Raw genomic sequence first — 25,795 nt, forward strand, 5'->3', positions numbered from 1 at the left:
ACCAGGGGTTACATTTTAATGAATCTTTAATGCCAACTTAGGGCCAAGAGAGCAAACACAAGGAGACGATGAAACCGGTCCCAGGATGCTTGTTTCTTGTCCAGGGAAGACCTGGATTGGCAGTTCGGGCTGGACTGTTCCCATGAGGAACAGGGTCAAGACTCATTTGCATATGGCTGGGTCTTAACTGGGGTGGCAAAGTGAGCTAAAGAACGATGATGAATTCAACCAAAATCTGTGACTGGTGGTGAGTGTCTGAAAAGTTTCAACGCTCCGTCCATCATCTCCTTGTGTTTGCTTTGTTCGCCCTAATTTGGCAGGGTATGCCCAGACGTGGGTCCTTTGCTCCCTTTGCCCCTGGATTCAAGCTAGCCTGGAGGATGAGGGGTGTTACCCCAAAACCAGCCCCAGGATGCTTGTTTCCGGTCCAGGGAAGACCTAGCTTGGCAGTTCAGGCTGGACTGTTCCCATGAGGAACAGGGTCAAGACTGATTTGCATATGGCTGGGTCTGAACTGAGGTGGCAAAGTGAGCTAAAGAACGATGAAGGATTCAACCCAGATCTGTGACTGGGGGGGGAGTGTCTGAGAAGTTTCAGCACTCCGTCCATCATCTCCTTGTGTTTGCAGTATTTTCTTTAACCAGTGTAGGGGTGGGAGCTGCCCAGAATGGGCATGCCAGTGCCCCCACCCGACTCAAAAACAAATGGACAATCTTACTGCCCCCGGGGGTATTTGGGGGTAATAGCCCCATATCTAAGCCCACTAGGAAGCCAGGGACTATTTTCTTTTTAGCAGTTATTGGGTTGGGGCTGCCCAGAATGGGGATGCCCATGCCCCCCCCCCCAAAAAAAAAGCCACAGTCTTTCAGCCCCCCTTGGTTGCACATGGAGGCAATAGCCCCCGATCTGCCCCTGTGGGGGCAGAAAGCCCACTAGGCAGCAGTGATATGTTTATTGGCATGTCAGTGAGCCCCTTAGGCAAGTGTTGTTCCCCCCTTTTTTGTGCACACATATTGGCCGTTTCTTCACCCCCTTGAGGGCATATTAGTGATCTTTTTAGGCTCATCTACCCCTGCTGGGGGCAGAAAAATTCTAGACACGAGCGAAAATCTCTGTGTCTGTGGGAACTGGAGTTCATCTGACGGTCTGTGTTTACTGGCGTTTTTCTGGCTTTGTGAAAACCTGCATCTTGCTGGTGGTGTGTGTGGACTTGGGCTTAGCAGGCAGTGTGTGTGGACTAATGGTTGGCTGGCAGTGTGCGTGGACTGTCGCTTGGCTAGTGGTCTGAGTGGATGACACATGGCTGGCGGTGTGCGTGGACTGTCGCTTAGCTGGCAATTTGTGCGGAGTGTCGCTTGGCTGGCGATGCGCTTGGATGGTGCTTGGCTGGGGGTGTGCATGGATGGAGCTTGGGTGGAGATGGGGCTTGCATGGATCCTCCATCGGTTTATTACCAAGAATCCCCTGCAAGCCTCAAAATAATCTAAAAAGTCACACTTGCCTTACATTTTTTTGTTGAAACGTTGTAGGATCACTGCACCAGCACAAAGTTCCCACCACCCAACGTTCCCCTCGGTCTCCTGATAAAAATGATACCTCACTTGTGAGGTTTTTTTTTTCTCATAAGGTTTTAGGCTGACTCTGCTTTGGGCACCCAGACAAGTGAGGTAACATTTTTATCAGGAACCTTGGGTGGTGGGAAATTTATGCCGGCTTAGTGTTCTCACAACCTTACCACACAGAAATGTGAGGAAAATCTGACTTTTTAGCTAAATGTGAGGTTTGCAGGGGATTCTGGGTACGAAAACCTTGGGGGATCCATGCAAGCCACACCTCCCTGGACTTCCCTAGGTGTCTAGTTTTCAGAAATGTCTGAGTTTGGTAGGTTTCCCATTTTTCTCGGTAGACTTAGGGGAACACAGAATAGTAGAACAAGTGTTATTGCCATTTGTCTTTATGTATTTCTGCATTCCAAATGTAAGACAGTGTGTAAAAATAAGTCATTTTGAAAAATGCCTTCGTTTCAACATGCTAATATTGGTACCCGCAAATTCAGAGATGCACAAATAATCTCTGACTCCTTATCTTGTTCCCATTTCAGAAATACATAGGTTTCATTGATACCTATTTTTGACTCTTGTTATTTTACCAAATGAATTGCTGTGTAGCCTGGTACACAATGAAAAACCATTGCAAGGTGCGGTTCAGTTATATGTTCTGGGTACCTCAGGTTCTTGGTGAACCTCCGCGCCTTATATATCCCCACAATCCGAGGGATTCCGCTGACGTAATGGTGTATTGCTTTCAAAAATCTACCATAGTTAGATGAAGAGACAGGTGAAAATGTAGCCACAAATGGCTGTTTTTTTCAATTCAGTTTCAATTCTTTTTATTTCAACTGTTTCTTCCTAAAGGAACACCTTGCATGATCTACATAAATGACCCCTTGCTGAATTCAGAATCATGTCTACTTTTCAGAAATGTATAGCTTGTCGGGATCCATTATTGGTTTCATACCCATTTCTACAACTAACTGGAAGGAGGTTGAAAGCACAAAAAACTGGAAAAATACGCTATGTCTCAGTAAAATACCAAAACAGTGTCAAAAATGTTGTTTTTTTGACAAAAGTCTGCCTGTTCCTGAAAGCTGGGAAGGTGGTGATTTTAGCACCACAAATCCTTTGTTGACACCATTTGCAGGGAAAAAACAGACACTTTCTTCTGTAGCCCATCCCCCCCCTCCCTCAATGTGTTTTTTGCTGTATTTTGGCATCCTACTCTGCTACCAACTTAAAGGGCCGGGCCCATATGTTCTATACCTACTCTAGAATCACAATGCAATGGTTGTTTTTAGCAGCATGTAAGCATAGAGGGCAGAAAGTAGTTATCAATGCCTATCAATTCAACCAGAATTTTTTCTGGACACAAAGTACGCACAGACGACTGCATAAGGTTAGTTAATTTAGTACAAAGCCAAATATAACTGGACATAGAGACACCTCAAAACGAGAGTGTAAAAATACATGGGAATCAGCATAAAGCCAAATCTGCGAATAAGGTTGAGGCGATGCAACATGCACAAAACTATTAACTCAAGAAATAGGATGCAGAGGATCAGAAGGCATGAGTCCAAATTTCCCTGCATTGAGGTTTGATGAAAATAAAGCATCAGTCTATCCTTACACTAGCACTAACATGACATCCCTACTTAAGCATCTTCAGGGAAAGGCATAAAGGTGTCAGTATGTGGAGTCTTCCTAAGAAGTCTCTCCACCATCGATAGGTCGGATAGCATAAAGATATCGATACAGAGCTTGTTCTAAGATGCTCTCTCTCTGAAGGCAGAGAACAAGTGGGCACTTTCCCATTTCTAACATTGCATTATTAAAGGTATTTTTCCCAAGAGTCCGTGCAGGTCACGCCATCCCCTCTGAACACTATCTCATAGGTAATGTTCCATGGGAAAGTGGTGTTCCTAGCATGAAGCATGTTGACCTTGATTTCCAGGCCTTCTCCTGTGTGAAAACACAACAATTTCCATTATCGGCTTGAGCTTACGATGTATCTCCTTCTCTCCTTGCTTGACTAAAAAAACAAAGACATTATTCTCGCTAACAAGACTGCTTCTTCCACCTGCAACACAAAACGTGAGAAAGAATGAAATCCACAGCACACATGCAATTCAAACTGTTAATTCTAAAGCGAGAGCTTCCAGGGAAATTGCATTTCAGGCCTACAATTTCAGCTAACAATTAGGAAATGGCATATGAGTTTAACTAATTGCATAAGAAATTAAGGCACGTTCAGTTATTATTCCTACCTACATTGAAAATGACACATTAATAAACGCATTTTAATAAATGAATGATTGTCAGTTGCACAACATGAGTTCTTCATGTTAACGGTTTCAGCTAGTTACATTTACTTCTTCAAGTTACTTTTCAATGGCCTTAATAGTTCATGTTTCATGTTATTACATTTCGAATTCTAACACTTCACGCTAATACGACAAAGGATTACATGTGGGTGCGCTCTATACCTGTGACTAAAATGCACCCCTACAAATAATAAAATGCAGTTTGCACTATATCAAAAGTGAATAAAGTAAAAGCATAATCCTCGCCTCCGGTCCTTACATAGACTCTCTTATCATTAAAAGGGTTTAATGTATACTTCTCAAGATGCAGCGTGCCATTCCTTTGTGGTGTGTTTTCTCTTTCAGATTCTTCATGTTACATTGGGAGGCTAGGTTGCAGTTCACTGTGCTCTGGAAAGATGATAATGGACAGAGCCAGCTTACAGCAAAGTTGAAAATAAACACGCCAAAAGAAAATGGAGCTGCTAACAGTTGTGCAGTAAACACCCTCCTTTAAATGCTCCAAAAGGCTTTATTAAATCAGTTACGTTTTTGCTGGAGCAGTCCTCTGACTGTGCCCCCATGTCCTACACCCTCTCAACATCTGTTCCTGGTAACTGTACAACCGTGCACAGACATTGTTTTTCAAGGACAGATTTTTTGCTAAGATCTTTGCTCACGTGGCTGATAAAATCTCAGTCCTGATAGCTGTGCCAAAGGGCAGAGAGGTGCTGAGCAATTTCCCTTCATACTTACCAAAGCTCACACAAAAAATAAAATAAACAGCGCTTGTCAGTAGGGAACTGGGAGATAGATCAGGGGAACTAGAAATGATGGAGACCAGAGCTGCGGTCAAGCGAGAAAGGAAGAGAGACTAGTCTCATACCTGTCAGAACAATTTACCTTAAGAGGGTTTGGTATAACTGACCTCTGTTTTTTATTTTGGTTTTAAGAGATTTGACGAATGAAAATGCAAAGATATAACAATCCTTGATCCCAATAAACCTTAAGAGCAGTTGGTTTTTGGGACAATGGTTAGCTTTTCAGAATGCACTTTTCTTCTCAGGCCCTCATTGCCATCAGGATTACAAATGGGGTTGCCTCCTTTGCTAGAGAAAAACACCAGCCGTCTGATCACGTTTTAAGGTTCAGCAAATTCCCAGACATGCTTTTTTTAATAAGAACTTTACATGAAATGTTTGTATTCATTTTCAGCATGGCCTTTCCGCCTTTGGTTACTTTAATTATCAGTGAGGGGCCTTAAGGGCAGCCGTAGAACGCATTTTAAAATGTTTTCTTCTAACAATCACCGCCTGAAATACGTAGTGATAAGAGGAAACAAGCATTGGCATAGCCAATTGGTCTCGCTTTTGGGACCTTATAAGTATTTAGTTATGCAGCACAATATCCTTGGTGCAATAAAATTAACTGTTGCATGGTTAAACACTTATAAGGCCCCAAAGGCGGACCTATTGGCTATGCCAATGCTTGTTCTATTTTAATATGTAACCACACCATAAATGTACTAACAGTACTTTAACTGAATTTCTCAGGTTATTTTATGTTTGCTAACATTTGTAAGGTGCTCTAACTACAGCTATACAACTTCTGATGAAGATTGTTTTTTGTTTTAATTAATAAATGTGTATTCACCTCCCTTCCAGATGACCGGCAGTAGTGAGCAGTGTTCCTACCAGCAGGTCCTGGGGGTTCACAGAGTTGTCTGTGTAGATGCAAAGTTTCTCCACTGTAAGTGGTGTGGTCTCCCTCATCTTGGAGGCCAACAGCAAGCAGACAGCCCCAAGCAGCTGCAGGTGACACTTCCTGGTGGGCACGCAGGACAGGTAGCGGTCTACATAGTTCATGGCCAAGGGAAAGACATTTCTGGTCTTCACATACCTTAGAAAAGAGGAACAGAAAGTGAGTGAAACAAGTGCGCAAGAAACAAACTCAGGGAGCATGCAAGGAAAGAGTGATGGTGATACTAGTCTTCTAAATGTTGGCAATGGAGCCTCATTAGTATTTGCATGCAAGCATTTGTTTCACGTTCTTATGTAGCAGCTTGAATGTCTGACCGCTTACAAGTATATGAATACCCATGGATGATAAATCAATAAACAAATGAAAACATGCACACTTTAGTATCAACCTTGTGCACATCTACAGCTGCTTAAGCCTCACTAGGAAACGTTCTCTTTACTCCCTTAGCAGCCAATCTGCACAGCCTTTAGCTTAGCAGTCATGACTGACTGCCTTTAGAATCACTCAAAAACTTCTTAATATTAGTTTCTTAATCCAAATTGAAAAATATATACAGATGCAAAAATAGATGGCTCTCGGTCTGTATATACCTTTAAAGATTGAAAGAAGCCGGTGACACTGCAAACAAAATTTCAGACTAACAAGGGCACTATGAACATCCCATGTCTATATAATTTGTGGAGTTCTTTGGGCAGTTACCAATGTAATAAATACATGAGATCCAGTAGGAGTGACTCACTTCCCTGCAAATGGCATTTCTAGTCTCAATTATTAAAGAGCGGCGGAATCCTTTGCCAGTAAGCAGCACAGCTGGTTAATTCGGGTCCTAGTAAGAAGTTTTATGCAGCACTTTGGGTGAAATAAGCAGGTTGATAGGGCACTCTGATGCTATTAAGGATGGGCGCAGCAGATGTCAATAAGAAGGGGCCAATGCAGAGTAAGTCACTACAGTCACCTTTAAGAGAATTGGGAAAACTGCAGGCATCAGTAAAATAAAAAGGTTAAAAAAAACTGCAGGCACCAGATGGATGAAGGAAAACTAGTAGAATTGACAGTGTGAGCATAAAAGTCGCACCTTCAACAGTAAGGAAGAGATCAGTTTGAGCATCAGTAAGGAGTACAGCGGGGTAGTGGTCAAGCGATCAATGAAGGTGACTCCAAGTATAAATGCAAAATATGAAGAGATAAGGGCCCCGGAAGCACTAAATGAGGGAGACTTTGTGAAGGTGTGGTGGCTATTCAAGCAGTGATGGGGGGGTGGGTCGGTCTTTAAGGCTGTGGCAGGATACTCCGGGCAGCAGTTAGGAGGGGGTGGATTTATTTAGGGCCCAGTAAGGTGGTAGGGAAAGAGAGCATTCTGCATAAGTAAGGGTTCGACACAGCAGATTACTTACGAGAGTCAGACGAGGCAGAGGAAATCGCTGTAAAGAGGCAAGTGGGGAACAGTACGGGCTGTCAAGGATGACAGTGCAGCGGGCATGACAGACACTAGTGAGGGCGGTGGTAAGGAGAGTATAGCAAGAGCCAGTAAGGAGGGTGGTAGAGAGCTTACCAGGAACCAGTAATGAGCGAGGTAGGGTGAGCCCAGTAGGCGCTAGTAAGAAATGAACAATGCTGTATCCATGAAGCATGGGGTGGGGTACACCAGCACTAGAGCTAAGGAAAGCGGTTTAGAGCAGGTGGCAGTAAGGCGAGCGGGAGCACAACAGCTGCTATTAAGGAGGGGCACTGCAAGCAAACCGCAGTAGGGAAGGTGAGAGCACTGCTGGCGCCAGAAAGGAGGAAGGGGCCAGCGCACAGAAGGTGCAATTAGAAAAAGGTAGAAGCACTGCAGTCTCCTCGAAGAAGGGGCCTGGGCACAGCATATGCTAGTACGGAAATATAAGCCCTTGCGTCATCAGCACTTGAGACGCCATGATGAGGCGGGTGTACCAGCAAAGGTATGGCATTTCAGGCACCAGCAAAGTGGGAGTTGCTGATCTAATGCACACCCAAGAGGGGAGCACTTGAGCCACAAGTACAAAGGAGCAAACATTTGAAGTGCATGTCAGAGTATATAAGCACTGGAACTGCAAGTAAGACGAAGATAAACCTCTGGCACTATCAATGAAGGCCAATGCAGGCACCAGTAAGACAGGGCGGTCAGTTCAGAATTCAGAATGGATGGCGGGGCCATTCAGGAACCAGTAAGAAAATACAGTAACTCTGGCACCAGTAAGAAGGTGGATAAGGAGATACAGGCATCTGAAATGAAAGGGGCACTTCAGGCACCAATAGGAAAGAGGTAGTTACAGGCCACTGTGAGCAGGTGGAGCAATTAAGGTGCCTGGGGCGAGAATTTCACCCACCAAGAAACAGGGGGTTATTCACGTGCCAGGAAATGGGGACGGGGAGGCAGGACAGTTCTGGTGCCAAGAATGTGCAGTGAGCACTTCAGATACCAGGAAGAATACACCAGCAAGGAGGAAAACAATTTAAGCACTATTATGATAGTGTGCATTTCAAGTACCAGTAAGAAAGGGTGACACTTCAAGCACTAACAAGCATTGGCCGCGCGGCCGTGAAAATGACACGGCCCGCGAAAGTGAAAATTATCGCGGACGCGATCAAGCACGGTGGAGGTAAGACACATGGCGGCTGTGCGTGTGCACGCCCACGTTCACGAAAGCTTTAGGCCACAGGCAGCACTTTGAAAAGCTGTATACTAAATGTCGCGGCCAGACCAGCGCATGCGCTGGATCAGGCGAGACCTAAAAATGATGTCTTTAGGAGATTCTTCTACCGGCAAAGGCATTAAAATACTGGTTATGCCGGTATAAAAACGGCCAGGTAGCAACCCTGATTAAAAGTTATGCTAAACTACCATACTTTCCCAACGCACACATTTCACCCGGTAAAACAAGGTGAAATTTGTGTTGGTGGAAAAAAAATTGAGTTTTGTAGCAAACAGTGAGTTATAATAACTCCATAGTCCTGCATTCTGAGGTTCGGAACTCAGACTAGTGGGGTAATACCGCACCCAGATAATACAGAGTGCGGTGTCATTGGTAGCTATTAGGTGCACTGTTACCTCAATAACTATTAGGCGAAACCTAGTGAGGGCCTAAGTAGTCTGCTAAATATACAAAGGAGTGGCGAACCATAGTGCCCCTTTGCTTAAATGTATTTTAGTTGGTCTAATTATGGAAATTAGCATTAACGCTGCTTTTAACACAGCTTTTAAAACAGCTTCAACTTAACCATTGCATTGAATGTTGCCAAGTTACACATCTTTTGACATTCTAAATGTAGATAAATTATAATAAAATATTGTAATGACATGCCTGCGCTCCAAGTTATAAAGTTTTTTGCAGAAAAAATGTATATTAAATGTTACCAAACTCAGTCATACTAATTTCATCTACTTTAAAAGGATGATTAAAAGTTTAGTGCACACATCAGGATTGAGACTTGTGATGTAGGGCACCAAACCATATTCCTGCAGCCCATCAATTTGACCTTCCAGCCACCAGATCCATTGACTGTAATTTCTGTATCACAATTTTATGGGGAGAAAATGCAGCGTGCACTCTGAGAACAAGACGCCACCCAACTTAATATTCTAGATTCAATTAATTGTTAAAATAAATTTCCATATATTTTGAATAGAATTTTATTAACTGATCGATTAATTAAAATCATTAGAGTAAAAACAGACACTGTTAAAAAAATAATCGTATTTGTATTTGGCAAAATGCCACCCTCCTTTCCCCGGCACCTTCCCATGCCAACCAAAACCTGGCTTTATAGTTGGCCATGTGCCCTCAAACACGTTATGCAGTCCCCAATGTTGTTTAATACTCATTTTGATTAAAAACACCTCATTAGAAATTTTAAAAAGCACGGTCTTGAAAGGACTGGTAAAAAAGGTGGTGCACTCCGTGCCTGTCAGGGACCAGTCTGCTTGCTTCCGTAGGGTTTGGCGTACCAGTCGCCAAAGTTGGATTGCATTAATTCGAGGCCTTAAAGGCAACTCTGATCAGATGCGTGAATTTCCCCAATCTTGCTAAGGTCATAGTTTTTGTTGTGGGAAATCACAAGGCTGATTGGGGCAGCAGCATAGGAGGTGCAACCAGGATTCCATTGTGTAGGAGCACAGCCTACATTCTGTGTTTTCTCCCTTGCGGGCCCATGCTGGATTAAAATCAGCGATACATAATGTGATAAGTCTCATAAAAAATATTTTGCTTCGGGCTTGTGGTGTTAGGGCTTCACTTAGGTAGAGTTGGGCTTTTCCTGATGTGTACGATTTAGTCAATGGATCGAGCTTGAACGGAGGGGCTTAGTGTCTTGAGCAAAAGATATTTCACACACTTGTTTGTTTATCGCTTTTTTCCAAGCATTATGTGGACTTTCCAGTAACTGTAAACTTGCTTCCTCTATCTTCAGTATGTTGATGGCTCTGCCCAGGCTGATTTGCCAGACCAAACCTGTCTCCTCGAAAATGGATCTCCTGCCCCAAAATGTTGCCCAGGGTCGACGACTGTGACATGAAGCCTGACTGATAAAAGGAATGACTTTTTATTGTGCCCAAGACTCCAGATCCTTCAAGAGGAGGCGAGCATAGGCCTTAGCTTTGAGATCGAGAAGGGCGATGAGCCTGTAGTTTGATGGCTTCGAACGATCGGCTTTTTTAAAGATAGGGGCCAGTATGGAGCCCCTCCAAGAATCTGGTGTCTTGACTGTCGAGAGGATATGGTTGTAAAGAGGGCTTAGGATTGCTGCCCAAAAGTCTGGGGCAATTTTAAAAGTAGGTGCAGGTATCCCATTAGGCCCTGGAGCTCCATCGTTCCTCATAATCTTGAGGGTCTTGATGACCATATCGGAGTTTATCAAGCCTGGCGACCTGTGATGCTCCTCTACCTGGGCGCTCTGTTCGATGAGGGTGATGTCAGGGGTGGCGTTCACTTATTGAGACTTGACATTTTTTGGCAGGCTCTGCCCCTCCTCACAGGTAATTTCTTCTGAGCAACCTTTATTTGAAGGAGCGTGCGAATATAGTTGCTTCACGTGATTCGGCCAGTCATGCTCCGCTACTCTGTTTTCTCTTGTTACCCCTCGACTACTCAGCTGATTGATGTGCCTCTATAGCCCAGCGAGGTTCTTTTCCTTAAGCAGAGAAAAAACTTTAAGCCATTCCCTTTCTGTGTGTTCTTTTTGTGTTCCCACAATTTCTTTCTTAGGGCAGACCTCAGTGTTGTGACCAATGGTCCCTCCGTTAAAGTACTCCCTCTTTTTTTTTGCTTCTAAGGCCTTGCGGAGGGGTCGTTTGCCTTCAAGTATGTCTTTCGTTAGGCGTTTGCTTCCTGCTATTAATGGCGCTTTGATGCTGGAGCTTTGGAGCTGAGGGTTTCTCAGCTTCAGTTAGAGGTCCTCTACGATATTCGCCCAATCCTTTATTGATGATAGGTGCGTTGTTGGAGTGCCTTCCTGCTTCTGATCAAACCAGACTTGCATCTTCTTGCCTATGTTTTCTGACCATTTTATCCTCCACAGGACTTTATGATTTTCTTCCCCTCTCAACTATCCGATGGCTTGAAAGATGGTGGCTGTCGGTACTTCCAACTGAATCACCGCTCTTAATGGTCTATGGTCACTTTCCGTCCTATCATCGACTTCAAAGTCTTTCAGTCTGGCTGCGATTGCTTCACTGACTATAATATAGTCAATTCTCGAGGTATCCCGGAAGGTTGGTTGCGGCTTCCAGGATGTCGTTCGTACTTCTTTCAGTGCATGAGTTGTAGATAGCTTATGATTTTTGAGGAGATTGTAGAGGGGTTCTGCCCGGCCCTTCCCCGGAGGAGGGGATTTAGCTTTGTCGAGGTCCCTCAGATTGAAGTCCCCCGCTTAAATGACCTGATAAAATTTATGTTTGTTTAAGAGATCCTCTAGTTTCCGTGACAGCGCATCCATAAAGTCTTTCATTGTGGTCTGTGCTGGATTAATATAACAGTTTATTAGTAGAAGGCGGAGGGAATGAGAGTTAGAATTCAGGCCTCTAATCTGTAAAGCTTGTATCCCAGGTGTGGTCAGTTTGATATCTGTGGCCACAAGGCTACTGGCATGTTTTATGAAAATCGATAGCCCGCCGGATAGTCGACCAAAGAGATTCCTTTTTATTGCTGACACATGGGGTTCGTAATACCCTGCAAATGGAGTACTGGTCAGGGCCCATGTCTCTTGGAAGCACAGTATATCTCCATTTTCTAGAAACTGCTTCGTATTTTCTTTTTCTGTAATTTTACTGATCCCTGCAATGTTCCATGAAATTATGGTTAATTGCTGCTTGGATGTAATTGCTCCCCTGGCCTCCGCCCTGCCTGGCTTGGTGCCACAGCTGTTAGGAATAGTGCTGCCGTCTTCTTTGAGTTCCTGTTTGGTCCAGAGCACGGGGGCTTGTATAAATGGCCCGATGGTTGTTTCGACAGGAAATCCTAATGCCCATGGGGTCCTTGGAGCCCGTCAAACTGCTGCTGTGAGTCTCTAGACTATTTGTCCCGTGCAGGACCGACCAGGATCCCTTGCCCCCGCTATTTAATGCAAGGACGTGTGGATATTTTGCGTGTGGCAAAATCTGGATGTCTATGCCCCACTCAGCAAGTTGTGATGATTCGTTCAAAACGGCTTGTTGTAGTTCCTTTTGCTTCAGACCCACCACTGTGGATTCGCCATTGGTATCCCCCTGGATGCTCAAGAATCTCACCCATTCCAGGTCCCCTGTTTGTATCTGGTCCAGTGTGGCAAGATGTTTGAAAAGGCTGAGAATATTGCTCCGATTCAGAATATCATGCTGTTGTTGGGGAATCTGAGGTTGGAACCACTTTTCCTGTTCCTGATGCATGCACTGCCGGTCTTAACGCAGAGTTTGAGCTTGCTTGATGACGCAAGGTATTTTCTGCTTGGGCCCTGATTCTCCATACTTGGTTGTTCACTGTGCCTGTCTGCTTCGTGATACTTGGCTAGGGTTGTGTTGAACCATCCAGCTGCAGTGGTGTAATGGCTGTCAATGCCTGGGAGGTTATATCTTCCAGTGCAGTGCTTATTCCAGTTATTAATTCATGCCCTGAAGACACACTTGGTCTTCCAATGTCTTTGGGTCCTTCGCAATGGAATGGCTTGGTAACTTTGTCTGCACTTGGTGGTCTCCATGAGACGGGACAGATGAGGCGTCTTTCTTACCCCAGTTTTTGACTGAAAATATTGGATAGAACTGTCTGTTTTTAGCATTACTTTGTGGGGGTGAGTGGTCTGTCTTCCATAGCTGCAATTGTCTCCCTGTTATTTTTGTTTTTTTCAGTTGTTTCCTCCGCGTTATTTGCTCTCCTAGATAGGGGAGGATCAGACCTGTCCATTGTGCTACGAGTGGGTTCTTGCGTATCAGTTGCCGAAACGTCGCTTCCCCTGCTTCCTCTCTTGTTAGCCTTTTGTGTACCTTGAGCTGCTTTCGGCATGTGAGCAGGGCTCTCCACCCTTTATGCCAGATTATGATCGGCTCTTTCTGTTGACTTCGGGCCTGGCGGGACTCCTTCTTTCTTATTCGCAGCCGGATGGTAGTTGTTTGAAGTTGCCCTACCGTCAGTGGTGCTGGAAGTTGGCGTGTCCCTACTTCCTTTAACTATCTCAACTATATCCGCTAGGACCTCAGGAAGAGACGCCCACTTTTCCATAAGGATTGAACAGGAGCCTTCCCCAGGGTTTGAAACCAGGTACTGGACAGTCCTGTTTTCCAGATCTTTCACGCTGGTGCTTAAATTGACTAGGCGGGCTGCTATCGATTGCAGGAGGTCTATTTGGACCTCCATCTTTGATGATTGCCACCGTAGTGCTCTGTTTTTGGAGCTGTTTATCTAATTCGTAGATAATTTCTATAGATCTTCATTTATACTGTTGTTAGAAGTAAGGTGATCTGCTTTAGAGTCCCGTGGAGGCTGTAATAGTCATCAGGTTAAGGGTTAACTCTAGGGTTCTTTCAATCTTTTGGTCCAGTTTTTGAAGGAACGAGGCTGTGAGGGCCCCTAACACTGAAGACTCTGGTATCGGGTCATCTAGAATCGACACTGGGCTTGTGGCTGATAGGGTGGGCTTAGTGCTCACCGCGTTCTGGATGTCTTTATCATGGCCTTTGGTCCCGTGAATTTGAGCCACTGCCACAGGGATGTAATCCTCTTTAGACAATGCTGTTTCATTTTTCCTGCTAATTGTGGAGTCGGGCACCTTTTCTTTGAGTGAGGGTGTAATATGGCCACAAGGTGATCCATTGATTTGACTGAATCAGCCATTTCCGGCTCACTGCGGCTTGCCGGACTTGGAGGTGTTCCTCCTTTGAGGGTATGCGAGCAGTTGGAGAACTTTCTGCTCGTACTTTTGGTGCTGATCTCCTGTGAGATGCACGGATCATAGCCAGAAAGTGGTGTATCCTGGAGTTCATCCTTTTGCCAGCCCTGAATGGTGCCATGGGTGGTGCTGAGGTTACCATTTTTTTTTTAAGAAGTGCCTGATCGACCCCCTTTGTAGGGCGTCTTGTGGGATTTCATTTGGGCTCTCTGATAGAGATGTACTCCTTGTGATCCTTTTTGTTGGCGATTGTCTGTTAGCGATTTCTTCAAGGGTCATGCGTGGTCGATCCTTCTTTTTAGGTCCCATCTTGCTAAAGAAAGAGGGGGATAGTGCTTTGGCTGTCTGGCCTGGACTGGTGTGGTATAGTCAGTAGTTGAGAATGCACTGAAACTAGAAAGATGCCAGAGGTGCGGGGGTGATCGTTCCCCTGAATCGTGTCCAAGGTTAGCTTTGTGTTGAGGTTTTAGGAGACCCCCCTGCATAGACTGCTGGCAGTGATGTTGATGCCTGCGCGCTCCTCCAGCTGTCCTCAACTCCTTGGCACTCCTCTCTGCGCTCAACTCAGCGTTCAGGTGACTCTGCACTGCCGACACTTGACTGAGGGGCTGGGAGTGGGGCTGTTGCGAGGACTGGAGCTGCACCGGGCCTGATTAAGGGCTCCACTTGGCCCGCTGCTGGCTGGTGCGCTCCGGAGAGCGGGTGCTGTCAGAGGCCGTCAAGCAAATGGCAGCGCTCCTGAGGTGCCGCAAACCGCGCCCGGTCTGACCGGGTCGTCTCCGCGGCACCTTGGGGCCACACTTCGCGGCAGCCTGCTGCAGCTGTCGCACTTGCTACTCTCTCTGCTCCCTGACCCTCTGCAGCCTCCTCCGTAACCCCCCTCGCTTGCCCCAAATGAATTGAGGGGCGGGCGGGGGGGGGGGCCTCGGTTCTCTCACCGTTTGTGGGCTCTAGGCTCCCGTTTCCTGGTTCCGAGCGTTGCTCCTGTGCTGCTGCATGGCTGGACAGCTGCGTCTTATGGGAAATGCTGGGTCGGCTACTGTCGTCCGCCGGTGCTGCTGCTGCTGCCACCGCGCCCCACCAGGTCTCAGGGTCGCGCAGTCCCAGTGACCAGTAGCCTATATTTAAACAGCAGGGGTCAGGTACACTCATTTATCATTGCTTTAAGCATGCACTATGTGCAGTTCCTCCAACTCATTATATGGCCCATTTGGAAGTAAGTTTGAAATCCACTGCCCTCAAAGGCTTCCATAGCTCAGAATATGTACAACCTGTCATTGAGGAATCCTCGGAGCTATACTTCAAGGATACTTCAAGCATGTAAATCTATGAAAGATCCAATACTGGAGGGGAAAAAGTTACTTATCTGGGCCTACAGGTCTCCATCTTTAGTTTCTTTCTTACACCGACACACAGCCCTCTCTCTTATCCTAGTCTATGAGGCTATATCATGTTTATACGTGTTACTTTGAAAGTCAGAGATACAGAAGTCTCTGTGCCAAAGTCTCTTTACCCAGAGTCTAGGCCACATAATGAAGCGGAGGGACTGCACATAGTGCCTGGCTAAATCAATAGTACATTTTTTCTCATACCCCCGCTGTTGTTTAAGCACTGACTACTGAAGATTTCTATACTGGCCACAGAATATAATTTAAGCGTGTGAATTAGGCTACCATGCTGGAGAACTGTACTTCTCCAATAGAAAACAAATGGCACAACATTGTGACATAACTTGAGCTCCTGTAGCCCTCGCAGTGCGGGGGGGACCCTAAGCTCCAGGGGGTCCGTCAGCAAAAGTGGTAGGTGGTGGGCCGTGGAGGGGGGCCCCTCCATGTACTTTGCCGGGGGGGCTCTAGTTTTGGTGAGCCACTGGCACAACATTCCCATGTTTAATTCTAGTCTTCGTATTGCAGGAGAGTGAGTCAAGTATGGTTCAAGGTATATATAAATCAATAAAGATGCACATTTGGTCGGAAATCCTCAAAGAAGTTTAAAATGATCATATGCCTTGAAATATTTCAACACTGTTTTCCTTCTTTTCATCCTGCAGAAGGTCATTCTTCATACTGCAAACACTTGCCACCAGGCCCCTGCATGCAGTGGTAGCATTGCAATTAGAGGGTAAATCGGTCAACTTCTTGTGTGCAGATACAGTTCTACAATAGCCCAAATACATTTGCTATCATGATACATGTGAATGGCTCTTTTTCCATGCATCACTTGTACTAGCCTCAAATTATATATTTACATTACAAAAGGTCCAGTGATTAGTAGCTACACGAACAACTGACTGCATGTCTTTTTAAGTAAAGACTTAGACAACAGGATCATTTTGCAATTGTGTAACTAGATTACTAGTTTGCTAGTATTTACAGTTTGCTAGTACTTAAGATTTGGGAAGTCATTTCACAGTATTCGAGCAAATGGGTGAGGAAGAGGATGCAGCTGCATATCTGGGACCATAGCATGAATGTGAAGCATCTTTCTGTACACCAAACATCCAAACCAGATATAATGAAGACCCTTGTCAGCATGTAAGCTATTTCTTCAGTCTTATCATTACTTAAGACAACCCTACATGTTATCTTTAGGTGAGTGCCACTTGCCACCCACACCCTTAGTGAAAAAGGAGATGCAGATGCGCTTATTCAACCAAATTTGTTCCCTGAACACAACAGAACAAAGGTTTTTATTTTTATTTTTGGCTTCTAAACTGTAAGCCAAAAGCTTTAGCTAAACTGTTTGCTCCAGGTGTTTATTGCGGCAATTAAAGAAATTTTACTTTTTGTCAAACCTGATTGGCCCCATTAAGTTATTTTCAAAATTTAAGATTAGGATAAGTATGGCCTATCTCAAGAATTCACTTGTGGCACAACTGTATCGACCTCACTTTCCATTAGCTTCTAGTGGACCAAATGCAAGTTTATATCTGTTTGAAAGATGTCCTAGCCTACTACCTAAACACCATATAAGAATTTTAATACCATCTGACAATGAAGCCTGAGGAACTTTGAATGCTTATGCATGGTACCATATTATCGTGCAACTTTTTCTTAGTCACCGGTTGTCGAAACATGGAACTTTTTGATGCATATTAAATAGCAACATCATCCTAAACGTTTTAATGCCGACTTCATCCGATACAAAGCAACTTAATTACTTTGACAGTCAAGTACCTATTTGTTACTGAAGGTAACTTGTGCCACCACTCATACTTCTTAGCTCTTCACCAAGGGTATTAATAATTCCCCAGGTCTGACAGTTCAGACACGTTAAAACCTCTAGTTAGTTATGTTTATTGGCATACTGAAAAAAACATTCCATCATGTACACATATATGGAAAAAATAAAAATATATATAATGCAAAATACATTACAGTTCAAAATACAAGGTTAATGAAATACCTAAAATAATGTCTAAGATCACGATATTTAAGTCCACCTACCCCTTGTTGTTTCATTTCTCTTTTCCTATTATAAAAAATAATTCTTACTGTACCAAATGGCAGTATGTATTATGGGCCATCTTTTACAGAGTCTAAGAAGGCATGGTTAGTTACCATCGCCATAAAATCCACTTGTGTCCTCTTTCACCATTTTGTATTAATGAGTAGATGCACTGATGCAGGATTAGAGTTGTTGCCTTCATAAAGATATTCCGATTCCTCTTTTTAGGGACCTGAGAATTTTTAGTGTTTGAGAGACAAAGCTAACAGCCCTGTAAACAATTTTCATGCTAAAACTAACAAAGAATATGTTCAAAGAATCAGAACATGTACACTGATTATGCTTCAAAACTGGTTGGAAATGCAGGAAGTTGAATAAGAATATACTCTTTCTTTACTTTGCCATTATGCTGTCACTGTTGACAACTATCGACTTCCATTCCCAAATTTGTTTCCCACTTAGCAATGTCTCGTCTGGTTCCTGGTTGTATTGGCTCTGGAAAGAGGTGGGTGTGGGGGTACATCTGCAGCACCCCCAGAATAACCTTGCAGGACTTGAAAATGAGAACGATCAATACAGAGTCCTTTGACTTTTGTTTTTATCGTGTAGCATTTACTGTGCATTCAAACACGGAGGTCAAATGCCAGGCAATGTAGTATGTTCACTGTTACCTTTTTTTTTTTTTACAAGGAGACTGGTCTTTACCTGTCCCTTTTCCTACTGCAAAGAGAATGAATTTGCAACAATGTCACAATACCTCTGCTTTGCAAAATGTGTGAAAGGAAAATGCTGTTGTTTTCTAGCACACAACAAAATTGAAATACTTGTAAATTAACTTTACAAAAATTTCTAAATAAATAAGCAGCAAGTAAAGTGCGAATAAGCCATGGTTTTTGCCACTTCAGAATTATGATGGATACAAAAATGTTAATAGGGTAACAAAAATACAGTACACTATCACCTGTGTGATAAATATGCACAGAAACCAAATTTCCACAAGTTATTGTGTGCATGCCATATACAGTTAGCAGTGAAACTTAATGCCTCATGCGAATGTGAGAGCAATTGAAAGAGGACATTTTAATGGAAAAGCTGTCTGTACATGGCGGTAACCTACCGTTCCATCCTGCACTCATATATTTGAGACAATATGCTTCAAAGTGCACCACTGAACACATTTCACAACTCCCAGCACGCTCCTGCTGCAAAGTGCTGTCTTTTATGTAGCGCTTTGATTTTATTTAAACCCTATAACTTCGGAGATGTAACAGTGATAGCAGCACCCCACTCTCTGGAAGTTGTTCCAGCATCACTGGTTGGTTGTTAAGAAAGTGATCGGAAAAAAGTGTAGAGGATGCCGATCCACAGGGCTGTACAGATGTTGGGGAGACGGGCATGTGCCTCTCACCTTAGTGAAACTATCTTTGGGGCATTCTTCAGTCCTCGGCAGGAGGTGGTATGTGTATGGTCTTAGCGCATTCAAAGGGGTCTTTTCATCTTTTAGGGCCACATGTACGTAGGTTTCATTTTGTGATTTCCTCATAGCGAATTTGCTATTAGGAAATCACAAACACCTATGTACTAATGTGTCTTTGACACATTTGGCGATTCCTAATGGGGTCGCAATTGACCTACCTGATTAACATTCATGAGGTAGGGTGCAATTTGCGACCCACTGGGAATTGCTAAGAATACAGGGATGGTGGCCTGCTGGGGATAGCAGACCACCATGTCTGTGTTTGCTTTAAAAAAAATGTTTTAATTGCAGCTCGCTTTCCCTGAAGGAAAACGGTATGCGTTTCAAAGAGAAGATTTAAACATTTCAGGTTTAAATTTTTTAAGAGTAGGCAGTGGCCCGTAGGACCACTGCCTGCTCTGAAAACTCTTTTGCATGGATTCAAAAAAGGGATTGAGTACCCTGGGGACCACTTTCCGTTTGCGAATGGGTTACCGCCTTCTTGAAGTAGGTGTTAAAATGCTAATGTTTTGAAACCACAAAACATTTGTACATAGCACTGCGAAACGCTTTTAGGAAGGGACGCCCTTAACACGCCCCTTCCTAATACCGAATCGCTAACCCATTTTGCGATTCAGTAATAGTTTACCAGAACTAAAAATGGGTTTGGTACATAGGAAAATGCATTTTTCCAGTCACAAACTGCCCAATTCTGCAAATCGGGACGTTTGTGACCAGAAAAAAACTACGTGCATTGGCCTTTAATTCTTTAATATATCTGTTCACTGATATGGTGCCATCAATTCCTATGATTTATGGTAAAATGTAGTGGTAAATCAGATGCCCTTGTGCAAAACTTGTGAGTTATGGCCCCTCCCCACACTTAACAATAGTAATAAATTGCACTCCGCTGCTGCATAGAAATTATATATACAAACAAGTCTTTTTCATCAAACATATTATACTCTGCATATATATATATATATATTTTTTTTATTTTCTTCTTCAGCAAAACAGTTACAATCTGGGCTGTGATTGTACCTCATATCTGTAAAGCCGCTGAAATTTGATGGTTATGTTTAAGACTGCACTCGGCACAGCAAAAGTCAAGGTTGCCCACAATAAAAATAAAGTTGAAATCCACATGGCAGACGATTGTGAGTTATGTTGTGTGCGTTCTTAAACATACTAGAGGAATTTTAGTGGTTTTAGGCGTTTGAGCCTCAAACATAACTCACTTTGGGACTGTGTTTTTCATAGATTTTCATTTTTTTTTGTTTCACTTAATTTTCAATCCCTGCTGCACATTGCATATTTTTTTTTTTTAAGTATTCTTTATTGGTTTTCAGCAAATTATACAAGTGAATTTCTTGTGGTAATAATCTTATGCGTAACATTACCATAGCAATTGCTTGAGCAACATAGACAGGGTTTCAGGGTATGTCATATACAATTAACTTAATGCAGTGGTAACATTATATTCCTTTAATTTTGCATGAAAATACAAGAAATTAAAAAAAAAATATTACAATATACAACAACCAAACTGCTATCTATAAAAAGATGTTTGATCACATCTATCTAACTCATGCTTAGTTTCAGCCATTGGTAAGTCGCGGTATGGAACCACATGTGTACCTGGATGAGTGTAGGGGGGAAGGGATGGAATCACGCCTGCATCCTGTCCCGGAACACTGCTGCACATTGTCTTTGGCTGTGCACAGTTAGGCCTGCAGCCTGGCCTTGCTCCCGGCCCACTGTGGCTGCCCAACCCACAGTGTGCGCACAGCCCACCATATACAAGTTCTGTGTGCACACTTTGGCCAGGCACTGTGCCTAACGGTTTTTGGCTGTGTGCAGCGGGGGAGGTTACAGGGCTTGCCTTGACCTGCACTGGGTTTAATTTGCTAGCTGCAGAATTTCATGCAGACTGATTAAAACGAACCAAAGTTATTAGTGAATTAATCTGTATTTGCCCTCCCATGTATCTTTCCCGTTTCACCCTGATGGATCGGCTCAAAATTTGACATAACCAACCGTAAGCTAAACATGCTTAACATCAGCCAAATCATCAAACAATGCCAAACTTAATAGGAGATGAACACTTCTCTTACCCCCATGAAATCCCCACCCCACCTTGACATGCCTATATGAAACTGAGAAAACCAAGAGTAGGCTAAACATGCTAAGTCTCTGCCACATTTGTACAGATACATCAGATGACACCTAAGTTACTAGTTCATGAAAATTGTTTTTGGACCCTCCCCCCAAAAATGGATTTTCACAAAACCTAACTTACCTGCTCTGGTTATCACTTGCTAACTGCTTGATCCAAAGATTGATCAAAGTCACAGTTATAACGTTGCCAGCTTCACACCTGTATGGATAGAGAGAACACGACTTACCTTTAGAAACCTGTTCCTTTGTAGCTTCTGCCTAATGTTGTCCACATTCATCACATGGTGCCCAACAAATTAGCAAATGGACGCTTTTTTGCCCCCTTCCTTTTATAGATATGCACTAGTTTCAAAATACCAGTTGTAATCTGAACCTACAAATTCCAGGCATATTGTTCAAAGGAGTTGAAGTTGTAAGCAAATTAACAGATGGCTTTTCAAATGACAAGTTCTACAAAAGTGTTCACCTGTTCATCCCCCCACAGCACCTTTTTCAAATGCTTAGAAATCAAAACCTACTGAACAGTTTCACATCAAATAAAAAAAGCACGCTTTTTGAGTAAAGTTCTACGTTCATGCCAACTTTGTAGTAAATCTGTTCAGCACTTTTTGCTCTACCTTTCTGCAAAATCTCATGCTAAAATAGGAAATCATACTGTTTTTTAATCTCCCCTTTACTACTTTTCCCGGTGGGCGTTTTGTCACAAAACGAGGGTTGTCGAAACTTAGTTGAGTAAATATATTGTTAAATTCGTTCGTGCAAATCTGTTGACCGGGTCAAAAGGCATACGCTAAAATGCCTTTTTAATGGAAGGACCGTCCAAAACTAGATAATTAATAGATATATTGCAGCTACATTTCTCTCTGACACCTCAACCTGCGCAGCCTTGCCGTGTTTCTCACAGTGGTGATTAGACTGGGGACAAGATGCAGACAAAGTGTGAAAGCGTGCAAGCGTGCCTGCCCCAGCCATGAGCCCATTGTTACCTGTGGGGCTGCAGTAATGTCACGAGGCGCCTGCTTAACATGGCTTCCGCCTCTCGCCTCTCAGACTCGCGCCTCACAGCAGCTTGTAATGGGACTCTTTTGTTTTGCAGTGTGGGAACTTCGCCGTCCTGGTGGATCTTCATGTGTTGCCTCGAGGCTCCAGCACAGACACCAGCTGGTTTTCGGACCCTGAGAAGGAGGTACAACAAAACCATTTCAACTTCAAAAGCGCATAGCTGCAGGGAGGGAGCCCGGCCGCACTGATCTAGCGCGCGGATCCTATTTTCATTGTTAGGCTGAGAGCACTCCGGGTGATGCCTAACCCCTAACTACTCCCCTGGGACTATTAGTTCTGTGATGTCTTCTGTTTTCCTTTCCTTTACTTAGTGACGGCTTTGGTGTCGGCCTGTTTGATAATAGCATGCGAATCCTCGTCTTTCTGACCTTTTTGCAAGCGTTTTTAATTGAGTCCGTGCAGGAGTGTGTGCGTAGCTCCAGTGAAGTTACATGCTTTGAAGGTAGCCAGTGGAAACACTGCCTTTAGAACATGCACCCTTGTTTGATTTTCTGCTAAAAATTATGACTTCATCTGCTCGTGTTTGCTATTGTAACAGTTCTGTAATACAGCAAGTTTAGGAAATTTAAGTCCAAGAAAATGTATGTGATTCTTTCAGGCTACGTCTGACATATGTTCTTCAGGTTGTTTTGATTACAGATCATCTACAAGTGCGTAGCTACGGTAAAGGGGAAATGTTATTTCTCAAATTTGTATTGTAATTTTGTATATTTTAGTTAGTAATTCAAGCAAAAACATGGTGGATTTGGACTTTGCAAATCCATGCATTACAGTGAAGAGAACCGTTCTTTAGTGCTGTGATGCTCTTCTTAAATGTTAGTCGCTCAAGGGATCATTATGCTACATTGGGAGTCGCGTAGTTAGTTCAGGACTTCATATTACTGCATTGATGACTGATGAGCAGGCAGGAACTGTTAAATAAAGACCTGTATTCACAGTTCAGCGCACATAGTGCTACGTAACTATTTACCTGGGAAGACTAGAATATACGCGACTTGAATCAGAATGTCCTCCATTCCATTTGCCAGTTCATTGGTTGAAACCAGCATGAAGTCGTCTCCGCCACATTCGGTTTTGGGATTGACTGTGTTCCTGTTACTGAGATTATTGTACGCTTGACCATGGCCTCAATAGAATGCATGGTGAGCGGAACATTAAATCCTTTCATGTCTGCCTGGTGGAGAACAGCCGCAGTCTTGATGTGAGCTCTGACTGAGTGTCCACGCCCCCTGAGTAGGATAGCCCAGAAGGATAGTCTTCTGAATGCATCCTCTGACTTGCCATTAGTAGTTTGGTCTGAGCAAACATACAACAATTATTAGTTATTCGATGGGGGTGAAGAACGTAACAGCACTCCCAATAAATACAATTAAACAGCTTAAATATCCAAATGAATGTATAAAATAATTAATAGTATGCAGCCTCCCACCTTTACAAAGCAGTCATTACAATGGAGTAAAGAACCATGCAAGTATTTCCAATGTTGATAAGTACCACAAGGACTTTTTTAATGGTACTTTACAATGCAGGTAAGTCATTTTCCTAATGGTTTTAAGTGAGATATATATTATATATATATATATATATTATCTACTGGCGGTCGCCAGTAGATAGTTATAGTTAGGACCCTGTTTCCATAGGAAATCCGCAACATTCTATTTGGAATAACTTTGGCGCCGGTCGATGAATCCTCGCGAAATTTTCAAAATAGGTGGGGCGCTACGCTCCGCTCCTACCCTGAAAGTCTCGGGGGGATTCGTCAAGCGGGGGCTGAGAAAAAAGGGGGGTCCCAAAACGCGTTTTTCCCATGCATTTTTCCATAGGACCTTTAGACACAGCTACAGCCCGAACGGCTGAACAGAGTTACTTGAAATTTGGCAGAGAGGTAGTCCTCAGGTCAAGGAAGTGCCTTTTGTAGGTCTGGTGTAAATCTGTTCAGTAGTTCCTGAGAAAATAGCATTTAAATCAATATATATATGTGGGCGGAGCCTAACCACACATCTCATCCTGAGATCTGATTGGCTGTCAGCCCTTCATCCAAGAAAAGTTGGCAGCCATCTTGGGACCAATATACATGATAGCACCTCATTAAAAAGCATTGCAGTTAATAGAAGGTTTTAAGACTTTAGTTACATTATAAATCATTTGTTGATGGTACCATACTCATTTTAGGAATTGTGGTATGTTCTAAGGTGATTTCACCATGTGAAAAAGCCTTCTGCTGGGATATCATGATTGAGAGAAAAATATTTTCTCATGCTTTTACCACAGAGGTTTGGAAGGTGATCTATAAGCTAAACTGAGAGCTTATTTTCTGTAAATTCACATTATCTTTCTCAGTCATGTGAGAATGAAGTCTGACATTCTCAGTAAAACATGTACATCCAACAAGGGCAGAGACTGTCAGTTGATTCCTTTGTGTTCTACTGCAGCTTTCCAGAGTGTTCCAAAGAACTACTAGAGCGCTAACCGTCCTACTTATGATAAATGTATGGCACACCTGAAGCCATCTTGCTTGGATTAAAGTGGTAACTCTGAAAACATTTAATTTAAAAAGGAACAAAATGAGGGGGTTCATTTTTCCATAAAAAGTATGATTAGTGCTGCAGAAAGAAAAATGAGGGCACATTTTGAGTGACTTCTCAAATCCTCTTCTATTTCATTAAAAAATTCTGACATGCAGACTGAAAAATGCACTTTCAATACCAGCAGCAGTTTTCCCTGGTGAGCAGTAGCTTTACTACAGTGATCTAATGAGCAAAAAGAGTGCTAACATTCTGATTTTATGGCAAATGTGTGACACATTTGAATGCCTTCTTGATGGAATCAAAGTAAAAAACTGAAAGTATTTCCTACTGAGGAGACTGCAGTAAATGAGGAAATTAGGAAACTTCATAACAAATAAGTCTCCCAAGATGGCCACCAGAGACAAAAGAGCCCAAATGTAGCCCAAATATCACCCAGATGTAGCCCAAGTATAGCCCAATGACAGAATGTCCAAGAATGTTCTTAAAAACAACTAGAGCACTTACTGTCTTCATTATGACAAAAGTATGGCACACCTGAAGCCATCTTGATTGGAATAAACTGGTAACACTTAAAACATTTAATTTAAAAAGGAACACAATGAGGGGGTTCATTTTGCCATAGAAATTATGATTAATGCTGAAGAAAGAAAATGAGGGCACATTTTGAGTGACTTCTCAAATCCTCTTCTATTTCATTAAAAAATTCTGACATGCAGACTGAAACATGCACTTTTAATGCCAGGAGCAGACTTCCATGGTGAACCGTAGTTTTACTACAGTGATCTAATGAGCAACTAGAGTGCTAACATTCAGAATTTATGGCAAATGTGTGACATATCTGAATACCTTCATGATGGAATCAAAGTAAAAAACTGAAAGCATTTCCGACTGAGGAGACTGCAGTACATGAGGAAATTAGGAAACTTCATAACAAATGAATCTCCCAAGATGGCCACCGGAGACAAAAGAGCCCAAATGTAGCCCAAAATCACCCAGATATAGCCCAAATATAGCCCAATGACAGAAGTGTGCAAAACACTTATTATTTTGTGTTTTTGCAGTGTTATATAGTGCAGACTTGTCAGGTATTGGAGTGCTTTACATGAGCATTGGTTACATCACACAAGAACAAAT

The 25,795-nt window shown here is 43.2% G+C and overlaps 1 protein-coding gene across 2 annotated transcripts in view; it reads left to right on the forward strand.

Moving 5' to 3' along the window:
- SLX4IP (SLX4 interacting protein) overlaps nucleotides 1-25,795 on the forward strand; it is a 555,936-nt gene that overhangs the window by 187,652 nt on the left and 342,489 nt on the right. The window contains exon 3 of one of the 2 annotated variants that reach the window (XM_085612687.1): nucleotides 22,168-22,257. The exons of the other annotated variant lie outside the window; for it this stretch is intronic. Within the exon in view, the coding sequence (XP_085468813.1) occupies nucleotides 22,168-22,257 (90 nt within the window). The remainder of the gene's footprint in view (nucleotides 1-22,167; nucleotides 22,258-25,795) is intronic. 2 annotated transcript variants of the gene reach the window in all.

Source organism: Triturus cristatus, chromosome 6, assembly GCF_964204655.1.
Source record: "Triturus cristatus chromosome 6, aTriCri1.1, whole genome shotgun sequence".
In the NCBI taxonomy this organism is placed as follows: Eukaryota; Metazoa; Chordata; class Amphibia; order Caudata; family Salamandridae; genus Triturus; species Triturus cristatus.